The sequence below is a fragment of the Tachysurus fulvidraco genome, chromosome 14 (genome assembly GCF_022655615.1).
Source record: "Tachysurus fulvidraco isolate hzauxx_2018 chromosome 14, HZAU_PFXX_2.0, whole genome shotgun sequence".
NCBI lineage: Eukaryota > Metazoa > Chordata > Actinopteri > Siluriformes > Bagridae > Tachysurus > Tachysurus fulvidraco.
In genome coordinates, this window is record NC_062531.1 from 1,632,124 (window position 1) to 1,645,581 (window position 13,458).

The 13,458-nt window shown below is 41.4% G+C and overlaps 1 protein-coding gene across 1 annotated transcript in view; it reads right to left on the minus strand.

Annotated features, from left to right (window-relative positions):
- Positions 1 to 13,458, minus strand: part of obscna (obscurin, cytoskeletal calmodulin and titin-interacting RhoGEF a) — a 65,932-nt gene that overhangs the window by 28,519 nt on the left and 23,955 nt on the right. Inside the window, exons 33-48 of the mRNA XM_047799928.1 lie at positions 13,182 to 13,448; positions 12,079 to 12,345; positions 10,354 to 10,620; positions 9,985 to 10,251; positions 8,816 to 9,082; positions 8,436 to 8,702; positions 8,073 to 8,339; positions 7,708 to 7,974; positions 7,341 to 7,607; positions 6,985 to 7,251; positions 6,618 to 6,884; positions 6,258 to 6,524; positions 3,773 to 5,533; positions 2,637 to 2,694; positions 2,439 to 2,548; positions 80 to 189 (exon numbers count right to left, since the gene is read on the minus strand). Of these exons, the coding sequence (XP_047655884.1) occupies positions 80 to 189; positions 2,439 to 2,548; positions 2,637 to 2,694; positions 3,773 to 5,533; positions 6,258 to 6,524; positions 6,618 to 6,884; positions 6,985 to 7,251; positions 7,341 to 7,607; positions 7,708 to 7,974; positions 8,073 to 8,339; positions 8,436 to 8,702; positions 8,816 to 9,082; positions 9,985 to 10,251; positions 10,354 to 10,620; positions 12,079 to 12,345; positions 13,182 to 13,448 (5,243 nt within the window). The remainder of the gene's footprint in view (positions 1 to 79; positions 190 to 2,438; positions 2,549 to 2,636; positions 2,695 to 3,772; positions 5,534 to 6,257; positions 6,525 to 6,617; positions 6,885 to 6,984; positions 7,252 to 7,340; positions 7,608 to 7,707; positions 7,975 to 8,072; positions 8,340 to 8,435; positions 8,703 to 8,815; positions 9,083 to 9,984; positions 10,252 to 10,353; positions 10,621 to 12,078; positions 12,346 to 13,181; positions 13,449 to 13,458) is intronic.

Here is a 13,458-nt window from a genome sequence, read left to right on the forward strand (position 1 = left end):
GGAAGAAATACCACGTCAAGCGACGACAAAAAAAATCTCATAGAACTTGAAGAAGAACTATAGAATGCTATGATATTACCTCCTCTCTTTCATCATCCTCATCTGACTCTGAGAGTGACTCCACATTGGATAGGGCCTTGAGGCTTTGAGGATATTTAGGAGATGGAGTTTTACTTATCGGCTTTCCTTCTGTAAAACAAAAATGATTTGCATTTACATTTACATTTACATTAACATTTACAGCATGTGACAGACCCCTTATCCAGAGCGACGTACATAAGTGCTTAAATCTCTAACGTTGAATACATTAATGTTGCTCACTAGGTTACATACTTAAGATACCATGAGTTTAAAACTTTTGTTCAAAGTTACAATGAAAAAGTGTCAAAGGGTTTTGTTTTTTTTGTTTTTTTTAATGCAAAAGATTAGGAAAGAAGTGCTAGTTGAAGTGTTTCCTGAATAAGTAGGTCTTCAACTGCCGCTTGAAAATAGCCAGTGACTCAGCTGTCCGGACCTCTAGGGGAAGTTCATTCCACCACCTCGGTGCCAGAACAGAGAAGAGTCTTGTAGTACAGTGGTCCCCAACCCCCGGTACCGGTCCGTGGACCAAATGGTACCGGGCCGCCCAAGGAACATTAAATTATTTCCATTTTATTTACCGTGGTGTATTTCTCTCGGGTTTGTGCAACTTTCTATGGACGAGAGGTTAACTGAGAGACGTCACCTAAGGCGCACCAATACCGCGCATGCGCAAAATATCATGATATCGGGCCGGGTTTAGGTGACGTCTGGAGATGAGCGGCCGCGGCGTTGTAGCTTTGGTGTATCGCTCTTCTCTCTGTTCACCAGTACTTTCTCATGTTTAACAGTGCTTGGTGTACGTGTATATTGTGTTTGCTCAAATTTAACCCACAAATTAGCAACAATGAGTACAAAACAGACGTCGTTAGAAAGCTAGAAACTCTGCCGGTGTTCTGGATTAAAGTCATGGCGTTGTGTGAAGCGGGGTTTTCTGCAGTGACGGCAACCGAAACAAAACAACGGAATAAACTGGACATAAGCGACACACTTCGGGTGTCATTGTCTCCTATTACCCCAGATGGAACTGTCTCGTTGTAAAGAAATAAGCTCAGGGTTCTCATTGATTTAGCGTTGTAGTGAGTTAAAAAGGCATGTTTAAATACAATTAAATTAAAATTATTCATTTTATTTAATTGTATAGCCGCCACCCCCCACCCCCAGCGGGCCGCGGTTAAAAATAAAAACCACGATCTTAACCCTGTGTTTACACTGTAGAGCGATACAGTGCCAGGTGACCGTTCATTTCCTCCCTACATGCAGGATACAGCCACAAATTTAGAGCTTTACTCTATTAGGTATGACCCTGTAAATAATAAACTCAAACGCAGACCAATCCTAGAATGACATCTCCTGCGGTTCCCAATTTACAAATTTAGTCCCTACCACCGATTAGTTTGCATTTCCTTTTCGATAAGCAACAATGACAGAAAAGCTTAGAACTGGGTTTCATCTTATCTTATCTTTAAATTTGTATACAGACAATATGAAGAACAGCAAAGCTTGGAATGAAGAAGCAGAGATCATTGATGCTTCTGAGGAATACCTAGTGTTCAGGGCTCAGACACATTTTCCCAGGTTAAATGTAGTTTAAAAACTCATCTCTTAAGTCAGGCGTACACATAATACATAATATAATACATCCCATAATACTGTGCACTATTATATAAGACTTGCTAATATTATGAACAGCAGCTACGTTAATTCCTCTCCACTGCTTCTCTCTTTCTACCCATCCCGAGGCATCCAGAAATTGTACCAGCTCCGATTAAGATTTTGACCTCCACTGAGACGAGGCCGACTCTGAGAATCCTGAGGCATCTACAGATCTACCAGCTCCAGTTGGACTCTGCGATACTAAAGAGGAGATGTGAACTCCTTGTGGTCTTTTGCATCAATACAACATTTATCAGACTGTATATTTATAATCACACCCCCAGTGTCACCCAGATGAGGATGAGGTTCCCCCTTGAGTCTGGTTCCTCTCAAGGTTCCTTCCTTTACCATCTAAGGGAGTTTTTCCTCCCCACAGTCACCTGAGTCACCTCAGACTTGTTCATTGGGGATAAATACAAGCACATTGTGAATTAAATCCATCTAATATTAATACTGAATTCTGTATTATATTAATCTTTATATTATTCTTTATAATAACCTTCTGTTCTATGTTTATGTTCTGTAAAGCTGCTTTGAGACAACGACCATTGTAAAAAGTGCCATACGAATAAACCTGAATTGAATCGAATCGATTAATACAGTATGGTACAAGCGACACGGACTAGTGTGAGCAGACGATTAGCTTTCCTTCTTTAATACCACTTTAAATAGTTTTACGATAGAGAATGAAAGAAGAGACCGACCTTTTACTTTTAGGCCACTGATATTTTGGGGTTGAGGGCTGATATTTTTTTCCTCTTCGAAAATTTTAGACGGCTTCATATCGGATTTTGTCTTTTCCGCTTCTTTTTCTCTGTAAAAAAAATACATCATTCGTTAATAATTTTGCTTATAAAATGAATATTACGCGTAATAATTTTAATAATTTTCGGTCTTCTTACTTGGATAAGTTGCCTGTATCCACATCAGGAGTGATGTCATGATCTGAGGGACAGGATGCTACAAAAACGCAGCACAAATTATTTATTTATTTATTTATTCGTTCGTTCGTTTGTTTATCTATCTATCTATCTATCTATCTATCTATCTATCTATCTATCTATCTATCTATCTATCTATCTATCTCTATCTATTTATTAATTCGTAATTAATTCGTATGTCTATCTATCTATCTATCTATCTATCTATCTATCTATCTATCTATCTATCTATCTATCTATCTATCTATCTATCTATCTATTTATTTATTTTGAAAGGCTACCCCAAGACAATTTCAACTGAATTCAAAACAAGCTTTATTGTCAATAGATTTATTGTCATCAGTCGATACACAAATTAAAATGAAGAAATGGTTGTCCAGATGTTGTGTGTTCGCTGATGCCAGAAACTATCTTGATTTCAAAAAATAGAATAAAAGCTATTAAATTTCAATTTAATAGAGATAAAGCAATGCCCAGGGGCACGGTGGCTTAGTGGTTAGCACGTTCGACAGGCTGATTGGCATCTCTGGAAAATTGTCCGTAGTGTGTGTGTGAGTGTGTGTGTTCATTCATTTTCTACCACTTATCCAAACTTCTCGGGTCACGGGGAGCCTGTGCCTACCTCAGGCATCATCAAGCATCAAGACAGGATACACCCTGGACGGAGTGCCAACCCATCATAGGGCACACACACTCTCTCATTCACTACAGACAATTTTCCAGAGATGCCAATCAACCTACCATGCATGGTCTTTGGACCGGGGGAGGAAACCGGAGTACCCGGAGGAAACCCCCGAGGCACGGGGAAAACATGCAAACTCCACACACACAAGGCGGAGGCGGGAATCGAACCCCCAACCATGGAGGTGTGAGGCAAACGTGCTAACCGCTAAGCCACCAAGCCATCTGGAGTAAATCAGGACAATGGAAAAAAAAAACCCCACAATTTTGGTAATAACAACCAATGATTTGTTAATTTGTATATATCTTGTTTGTTAGCCTGTATAAAGTTGTCATTTTGTTTAGATGTCTTAAATGGACATTAGGCAAGTCCGGCAAAACACGTAGGTTTGAAACAATTATTTAAAGAAACTTACAAGGACTAACTGAAATGAGACTTTTCCTTTTCTCCTGAATTTTTCTGTAGGTGTTATCTGTAGGCAGATCGTAGATGAGCTTAAGCTTGTCCTCTTCCTTATTAGACATCTGCCAAACTTCTTTTCCTGGAGTTGGTTCTGCTGCTGTTTTCTGTGCCGTTTTTTTAATAGGTTTCTTTGGATGACTGACCGTCACGTTCCCATTGTAACTAATAGTTCCAAACTTGTTGGCAACTTCACAAGTGTAGATCCCTGCATCTTTGTAACTTGCATTAGCTACAACCAGCAAGCACCTACCATCATCATGGTGGCTGATGTTGTGGCGCTTCCCAGATTGTATCTCGACACCATCCTTCAGCCACCGTACTATGCTGGGTTTACCATCGACAATACACTCCAAACAAAATGCATTAGACAGCTCCACATTCTGGGTCTTGAACACTGCCTTGAAATTAGGCCGCATGTCCTTTCGAGCCTTGTAGCCCTTAAAAGCAGCTTGGATCTTGACAGCTGCATCCAGCATCTCTGTCTCATCCTCATGACTTACAGGTATGTCTAAACCAGAGAGATCTTGATGATGCTGGTCTAGTGGTTTTGTGTCCTTCGTCAGCTCTGCGACTTCACAAGCTTTGGTGATCTTTTCCCAAGGTTTAGGTTTGACAGCACCACCAACCGGACCCTCTCTCTTGGTTTGGGCTGCTACCGGTCCATGTGTTGAATGTTCTGGGGCTTTGTCCCTTTGCTGTTCTAGTGGTTTTGTGTCCTTCGTCAGCTCTGCAACTTCACAAGCTTTGGTGATCTTTTCCCAAGGTTTAGGTTTGACAGCACCACCAACCAGACCCTCTCTCCTGGTTTGGGCTGCTACCGGTCCATGTGTTGAATGTTCTGGGGCTTCGTCCCTTTGCTTCACATTTGTCTGGTCTGTAAAACCCATGTCTACAACATGTGCTGGTTTAATGGAAAGTTCTGCCGTTTTTCCTGCACTGACATGTTGCTTCTTGTATTCCTGATCCATAATATGATGCCTTAATGCTTTCTCTGTAAGGTGCTCCTTCACTTCACTCGAGGATTCAATCTTTTCGGGATCTACAGATGTTTCACTATGCACATGTGGTTTCTTTTCTTTTATTTCTTCCCTTACTGATGTTTCCTTTGCGGTATGTTTCTCTTTGGTTATTTTAGCTCCGAAATCCAGGGACTGACTCTCGGTGTCTGAGGAAATTCTGAAGTTTGGTTCTTCAAATAGCTCCATGACCGAAACCCGTGTCTTTGGCTCCAGAACGTCTTGTGCTTGAAGAACAATCTGTGGCTGGGTGAGCTTTTCCTTGTGGAGAGGTGTTGCTAGTTGCACAACCTTGCCTCGAGTCTCACTCTTCCGTTCATCGGTATCGCTGGACACAGGTACGTGTTTCATATTATCTCGATTTTGCTTGCTAACGGTAGTTGGAACTTCAATCTTCTCTGCACTTTTTCTCTGCATTGCAGTAACACAACTGTCAGGGGAAAAAGTGGATTTTTTTATATCCACCATCACCTCGTCCTTCACGGAGAATCTTTCGTTTTCTTTCACCCTTTCCTCCATTAATGTTTTCTCAGAGACTTGCTCCTCTGTTCTCTTTTCACTATGGTCTAAAAGATCATCCTGGCATTGATCGACCGTATTGCTTTGTCTGTATAGCAGAGGACTTTGCTGGGATCTCTTGCCTTTCGTGCGTGGAGGTACCCGAGGGATGTCCTTGAGTTTGGCTGGAAATGCTGAACCTGTTATGGGAAGAATAAAAGTATGTAATTATCAAGATGTCAAGAAAATGTTTTTTTATTAGTTTGCTACGTAGGATGCATCAATACAGCACGGGTATACATATCATTCCTTCACTGTGATCATTTGCTAATACTCATATTTAACAAATATGTCATGTGATACTATGTGATGTAAGTCTGCTGTAAAGTGTCAGGCTAATAAACAAATGGCAAGAGCGGACAGCCATCTGGAAGCATTTCAGCAGAGTGCAAACTGTTCATTCATTCATTCATTCATTTCCTACCGCTTATCCGAACTACCTCGGGTCACGGGGAGCCTGTGCCTATCTCAGGCGTCATCGGGCATCGAGGCAGGATACACACTGGACGGAGTGCCAACCCATCACAGGGCACACACACACTCTCATTCACTCACACACTCACACACTACGGACAATTCTCCAGAGATGCCAATCAACCTACTGTACCATGCATGTCTTTGGACCGGGGGAGGAAACCGGAGTACCCGGAGGAAACCCCAGAGGCATGGGTAGAACACACACAAGGCGGAGGCGGGAATCGAACCCCCAACCCTGGAGGTGTGAAGAGAACGTGCTAAGCACTAAGCCACCGTGCCCCCCGAGTGCAAACTGTGTTCTGTAAAAATAACGTGACTTACATGCAAGTTATTTGTGAAAATGGTGCGGTGAAAAGTGCAACATGTAAGAAAAAGTGCAGAACGGACCTTTTACACCAACGGTAGCAGCTGTCTCCACTTTACTAGCACAGCACTTGTAAACACCACAATCTTCAGTGTTTAAGTTATAAACGTTAAGCTGTACTTCACAGCCATTTTGCTTCATCTCATATTTATTTCCAGGGTGTAGCAGAACCGTGTCCTTCTTCCATTGCACTGTAGCTCCAGGTTTAGAGAGCTCACAGCACAGGATCACATTACTGCCTTCTTCTACTTCTTGACTTTCAAGCTCCTTAGAGAAAAATACTGGATGTTCTGGAAGATGAAAAGAACATATCTGTCAGTTCCTTCTCAAATGCTTTCATTTCCTGCTTTAACAAATTGCAAGTGCTCTAATAAACCACAAACCTTTGACCGTGATAGACGCCGTTGTAACTAAACCACCAGCACAACATTTGTAGCTCCCAGTGTCTTGATTCTCCAAGCCATATATCTTAAGATGATGTTTATAGCCATCTTGCTTAATTTCGTACTTACTTCCCGGTCTAAGCAGCATCGTTTCCGTGTACCATTGCACAGAGATTCCAGGTTTAGAGAGCTCACAGTACAGTTCGGCAGTTTTACCTTCTTCTACCTCCAGATTTTGAAGCTCCTTGCAGAAGAACAAAGGTTTTTCTGAATTGGATGAAGAAAATTTTGATCAATTTTTATCCAAGGTGATGCTTTTCGTTCAGTCATATTTGTACAGTAGGGTTGGTCACAACCAATGCCATACCTTTCACCACGATAGACGCTGTAGTAACCAGACTACCAGCACAACATTTGTAGGAGTCGCTATCAGAACTCCTCAGATCATGGATCATAAGCTGCAGTTTGCAACCATCTTGCTTCATTCCATACTTCTCTCCAGGTTTCAGAAGAAGAACTCCTTTCTTCCACACCACAGAAATTCCCGGTTTTGAAAGCTCACAGCACAACAGGGCAGTTTTACCTTCTTCGACCTCCAGATTTTGGAGATCCTTGCAGAAGAACAAAGGTTTTTCTGGAGAGAACAAATAAAATGGTGCTCAGTTCCATTCTCACTAAGATGAAGTTCATAAAACTGTTCCAACGTTATCGACCATTACATACCTTTTACAACAATCGATGCGGTCGTGCTCGTTGTGCCAGCACAACATTTGTAGGAGCCATTATCAGAAGATCTTAGATCGTCAATCCTAAGTTGCAGTTCACATCCATTTTGCTTCATCTCATACTTCTCTCCAGGCTTCAGAGGAATCGCTCCTTTCTTCCATTGCACTGCAACTCCAGGTTTTGTGAGCTCACAGCACAGTAAGGCAATTGTACCCTCTTCTACATCCAGATCTTTTAGCTCCTTGCAAAAGAATAAAGGTTTTTCTGGAGAGGACAAAGAACATAGTCAGATTTCTATCACAACAGACTACAAGAAGCAGGCTGTCGAATGTTTTTATGACAAACGTCACCAAATTCCACATACCTTTCACTACGATGGATGCGGTACTGACCATGCTACCAGCGCAGCATTTATAGAAGCCACTGTCAGATTGCCTGAGATCATGGATATATAGCTGAAGTTCACATCCATTTTGCTTCATCTCATACTTCTCTCCAGGCTTCAGAGGAATCGCTCCTTTCTTCCATTGCACTGCAACCCCAGGCTTTGTGAGCTCACAGCACAGTAAGGCGATTGTACCCTCTTCTACCTCCAGTTTCTGAAGTTCCTTACAGAAAAGCAAGGGTTTTTCTAGAAGAAACAAAAAGCATGGTGCTCAAACTTCTCTCCCAATGACAGTGTTAATAAAACTTTTGTCAAATGGATGTCCTTGCGCTTCAACAACATACCTTTCACCGCAATCGATGCTGTGGTGACCAGACTACCAGCACAACATTTGTAGGCACCACTATCAGAACTCTTTAGATCATGAATCTTAAGCTGCAGTTTGCATCCATCCTGCTTCATTTCATACTTCTCTCCAGGCTTCAGAAGAAGAACTCCTTTCTTCCACACAACAGAAATTCCAGGTTTTGAAAGCTCACAGCAGAAAAAGGCAGTTTTACCTTCTTCTACCTCCAGATTTTGAAGCTCCTTGCAGAAGAACAATGGTTTTTCTGAAGACAATGAAGAACATATTGATCTTTTTTTTTTCCACAGTGATGCTCTTTGGTCAATCGTAGTTGTAACGTTGGTCAAAACCAATGCCATACCTTTCACCACGATAGACGCTGTAGTAACCAGACTACCAGCACAACATTTGTAGGAGTCACTATCAGAACTCCTCAGATCATGGATCATAAGCTGCAGTTCGCATCCATCTTGCTTCATTCCATACTTCTCTCCAGGTTTCAGAAGAAGAACTCCTTTCTTCCACACCACAGAAATTCCCGGTTTTGAAAGCTCACAGCACAACAAGGCGGTTTTACCTTCTTCTACCTCCAGATTTTGAAGCTCCTTGCAGAAGAACAAAGGTTTTTCTGAAGAGAATGAAGAAAATTGTGGTCAGAACTTTTTTTTTTTTATCTAGACTTATTTTTCAGTGTATAGCCTAATCCTTAGTAACCATATTTGTTATGTGTAAACCTCATACCTTTCACTAAAAGACATGCTGTCGTGACCAGACTACCAGCACAACATTTGTAGGAGCCACAATCAGAACTGTTTAGATCATGAATCTTAAGCTGCAGTTTGCATCCATCCTGCTTTATTTCATACTTTTCTCCAGTCTTCAGAAGCATAGAATCCCTTTTCCACTGCACAGAAGCCCTGGGTTTTGAGAGCTCACAGCACAACGAGCTGGTTTCACCTTCTTCTGCTTCTTGATTTTTGAGCTCCTTGTAGAAGAAGAGTGGTTGTTCTAAAAATGCCAGATTAAATGCTGTTCAAAAGTTGTGTAACACATCTCAGTTCCTGTCAGATTAAAGGTGGGGTCTCTGATTTTTGAGAAATGTTTCAGAAAACTAAACAAAAATCAAAACTAACGTGTAGCCAGTGAGCAGAAAGGGGCAGGGCTTGTCGATATGGGCGGAGAGAGTGTTCAGTGCGCATGTGTGACGTTAGCAGAAAGCGGTTTTAACATTGACATGGAGGACAAAAACAAATAAAGGAAGAGAAGAAAGACTTACGATAAGGACAAGAAGTAGGACGTGTTAATATAGGATCAGCTTTCCAGCGCTGGAGAGAACTGAAGGAGCAGGAAGTTGGCCACATATTCACAGGTTGGAGTTTCCCGAGTCAATAACTCCTGAGCTAAACGCTGTTACTACACAAATAACACCTCTTTTCTATCGTAGTAATGTAGAGAGGCAGCTACAACCGCGCTTTGTGTAGTAACAGCGTTTAGCTCAGGAGTTATCGACTCGGGAAACTCCGACCTGTGAATATGTGGCCGACTTTACTTAAGACGCCGAGGCGCTTTTTTCCTTCTCGATAGGTGAGTAACGTTGGTTTTGCTTTGTTACACAGAACTAATATATGCCTTTGTCCTTTACATGATTATGCTTGTGTGTCATTTTTGCTTGTTTGTTTATCTACAATCGTATTGTTCTTCCCTTCAGCTATGATAAAGACACGTTTCTTTCTGTTAGTCGCCTGGGTTACGTATGTATGTGTGGGCAGAGCTATTGATACAGGGGTGGGACACATTTGGGTTAGGTTTTGGTGATTTTATATGTCAACATTGGCTTTCAAAATTCGCAGACCGCACCTTTAACACGTGTGGAGAAGGTAATAAGTTAAATGGAAATAATTAAAAAATACCTTTTACAAGAACAACTGCTGTGGTCTCTGTGTTTTCAGCAGAACATCTATAAGTGCCACTGTCCTCACATGTCAGATCATGAATTTGAAGTTGTAGGTCACATACGTTCACCGTCAACTTATACTTTTCGCATGGTCTAAGCAGGACTGATCCCTTCTTCCACTGCACTGCAACCCCAGGTTTGGAAAGCTTGCAAGATAGCAAAGCAGTCCCACCTTCTTCCAACTCCAAATTTTGTAATTCCTCATGAAAGAATACCGGTACTTCTATAAAGAATTGAAGGGTTACAAGTACACTTTATTACTACCATTAAACTAATATTCCCATATTCTGACATACAGTCCAAATTTGGCCAATATGCCGTATACCTTTCACTTCAAGGGATGCCATGGTTTCAAGGTCTCCAGCACAACACTTGTAGAAACCACTGTCTTGATGTGTTAAGTTACGTACTTTAAGCTGTAACTTGCAGCCCTTTTGCCGTATCTCGTATTTACCTCCCGGCCTCAGACGGGTCGCACCTTTCTTCCACACCACAGGAACTCCAGGTTTAGAGAGCTCACAGATCAATGACGCAGTCTCTCCTTCTATCGCTTGCATACTTTGGAGTTCTTCGAGAAAAAATGGTGGTTGTTCTACATAAAACAACATACATCCGTTGATTTTGTTATTTGTTTAGTGGTTAAATTAAAGGGAACCTTAACACAGAGTAGGTTTCTGTGACATATACAGTATAAAGCATCAGGAAGAACCAGATTGCATAACTAGCGGTTATCCCAGTTGACATAAATGGTTGATATTTGGTGAGTAAGCAACTTGCTGCATAACCAGATCAGTAGAAGAATGGATATTTTGTTCTACAACATGTTCTCTTCCAGCCTCTAGCATGGCTTAAAGGTGAGGTGCACGGTGTTTGAGAAATGCTTCAGAAAACCGAGTCGGGATGACAAACAAAACAAACGTGTAGCCAATGAGCAGAAAGGGGCGGGTCTTGTCAAAATGCGGCGAAGTGTTCAGTGCGCATGTGTGACATTAGCAGAAAGTGGTTTTAACATTGACACGGAGGATAAAAACAAAGAAAGAAAGAGAAGAAAGACTTACGATAAGGACAAGAAGTAGGACGTGTTAATATAGGATCAGCTTTCCAGCGCTGGAGAGAACTGAAGGAGCAGGAAGTTGGCCACATATTCACAGGTTGGAGTTTCCCGAGTCAATAACTCCTGAGCTAAACGCTGTTACTACACAAATAACACCTCTTTTCTATCGTAGTAATGTAGAGAGGCAGCTACAACCGCGTTTTGTGTAGTAACAGCGTTTAGCTCAGGAGTTATCGACTTGGGAAACTCCGACCTGTGAATATGTGGCCGACTTTACTTAAGACGCCGAGGCGCTTTTTTCCTTCTCGATAGGTGAGTAACGTTGGTTTTGCTTTGTTACACAGAACTAATATATGTCTTTGTCCTTTACATCATTATGCTTGTGTGGCATTTTTGCTTGTTTGTTTATCTACAATCGTATTGTTCTTCCCTTCAGCTATGATAAAGACACGTTTCTTTCTGTTAGTCGCTCCGCCCAAACATACGTATGTATGTGTGGGCGGAGCTATCGATAAAGGGGTGGGACCCATTTGGGTTAGGGGAGTGTTTGTTTTGGTGATTTCAAATGGCAACATTGGCTTTCAAACATCGTGCACTCCACCTTTAACTTGACAAATTATTTCTCAAGAAAGAATGAAGACTGCATCAAAACTGTCCTGGAACCGAGGAGGTGGAATAAACTTGCCTTGACTTCAAAGAAAGATTAAAGCCATGCCTCCACATTAATCAGTTCTTCAAGCACTAAGTATCAGAGTACCTACAAACGTGTATTAACTCATCACATAAAACCGAGGGTTTAAGTTTGACAGTATTAGACCCTGGTTTATTTGTACCAGCATTAGGATAAGTTTTAAATAGACCCCACACAGTACTCGCTGTCTAGACACAGAACTAGCCAAGGTTGTCTGACAAATTCCTTAACCGTAAATGTAAATTTTGACGTTATTGTCAGACTCGTCTACCCAGCACGATGCTCCTAAAGTTTATTGCACGTACCTTTCACTTCCAGGGATGCCGTAGTCACGACGACGCCTGTACAGCATCTGTAGATGCCGCTGTCGTGATTTGTTAAGTCATGGATTTTAAGCTGAAATTCACAATCATTCTGTTTCATTTCATACTTATTTCCAGGCTTCAATACTACAGCTCCTTTTCTCCACTGCACTGAAACTCCAGATTTCGAGACTTTACAGCACATGGAAGCGGTCTCACCCTCCACTGATTCCAAATTTTGAAGTTCCTCGTGGAAAAACAGGGGTTGTTCTGAAATAGTAAATCTGACGATATCGATCTGGATGACTTTACATATATATATATATATATAGGGCTGGTAATTTAACGCATTAATTAGATTAATTAATTATGAGAAAACATAACGCGTTAATATCTTTAACGCATTTAATGCGCCCCGCCCCTCCCCACACCTGTACCAACGACTACACATCTTGCAATAAGCTGTAGTGGCGAGTTAGTCAAGCATGATGCCAAACGACACCGATCTGCCTGGCTTTCTGGAGCCACTGATAAAAACCAAAGTCCTTTGCATTCTCTGCAATAAGGAATTTGCATCCCATCGAAGTAGTTCTAGCATGAAATACCACCTGAACTCAAAACATATTGCGAGCTCTGCAGTTAGCACAACCCCGGATGCTGCAGGCAAGCTCCGCCAAACCGCCCTGACTGAAAATCGCTGCAAATTAAGTAAGTTGTCCTCAGAAACACTAACAAATGCAATATCTAAATCGATTGCAATGGACTGTAGGCCTGTTAATATTGTGGAAGACAAGGGGTTAATGGATGCTTATCGAATTACGATGTTACGGCCATTGTAGCCTAAGTGATAGGCTTGTGTTAAATAAAAAAAACTGCTTTTTTGTTATATTGGTTGAATCTTCCGCAAACACAATCATTTTAAATGACATTTTGGGGGAAATTCTCAGCTAATATTTATGTGCAATTAAATGCGACTAATTAGATCAATTAATCGCCACATAATGTAATTAATTGGATCAAAAATTTTACCCGCCCTAATATATATATATATATATAAAAGATTTTACTTTGTTTCCGTACGATATTTCCGTCACACTGGACATTACCTTTTACCGCAACAGACGCTGTAGTAACCAAGCCACCAGCACAGCATTTGTAATTTCCACTGTCCAGACCTATCACATCATGAATCTTAAGCTGCAATTTACAACCGTCTTGGTTTAATTCATACTTGTCTCCGGGTCTAAGCAGCACAGTTCCTTTCTTCCACTGCACCGAAACCCCAGGTTTAGAAAGTTCACAGCACAAGAAGGCAGTTTCACCTTCCTCTACCTGCTGATTTTGTAGCTCTTCAGAGAAGAACAATGGTTGTTCTGGTGGGTA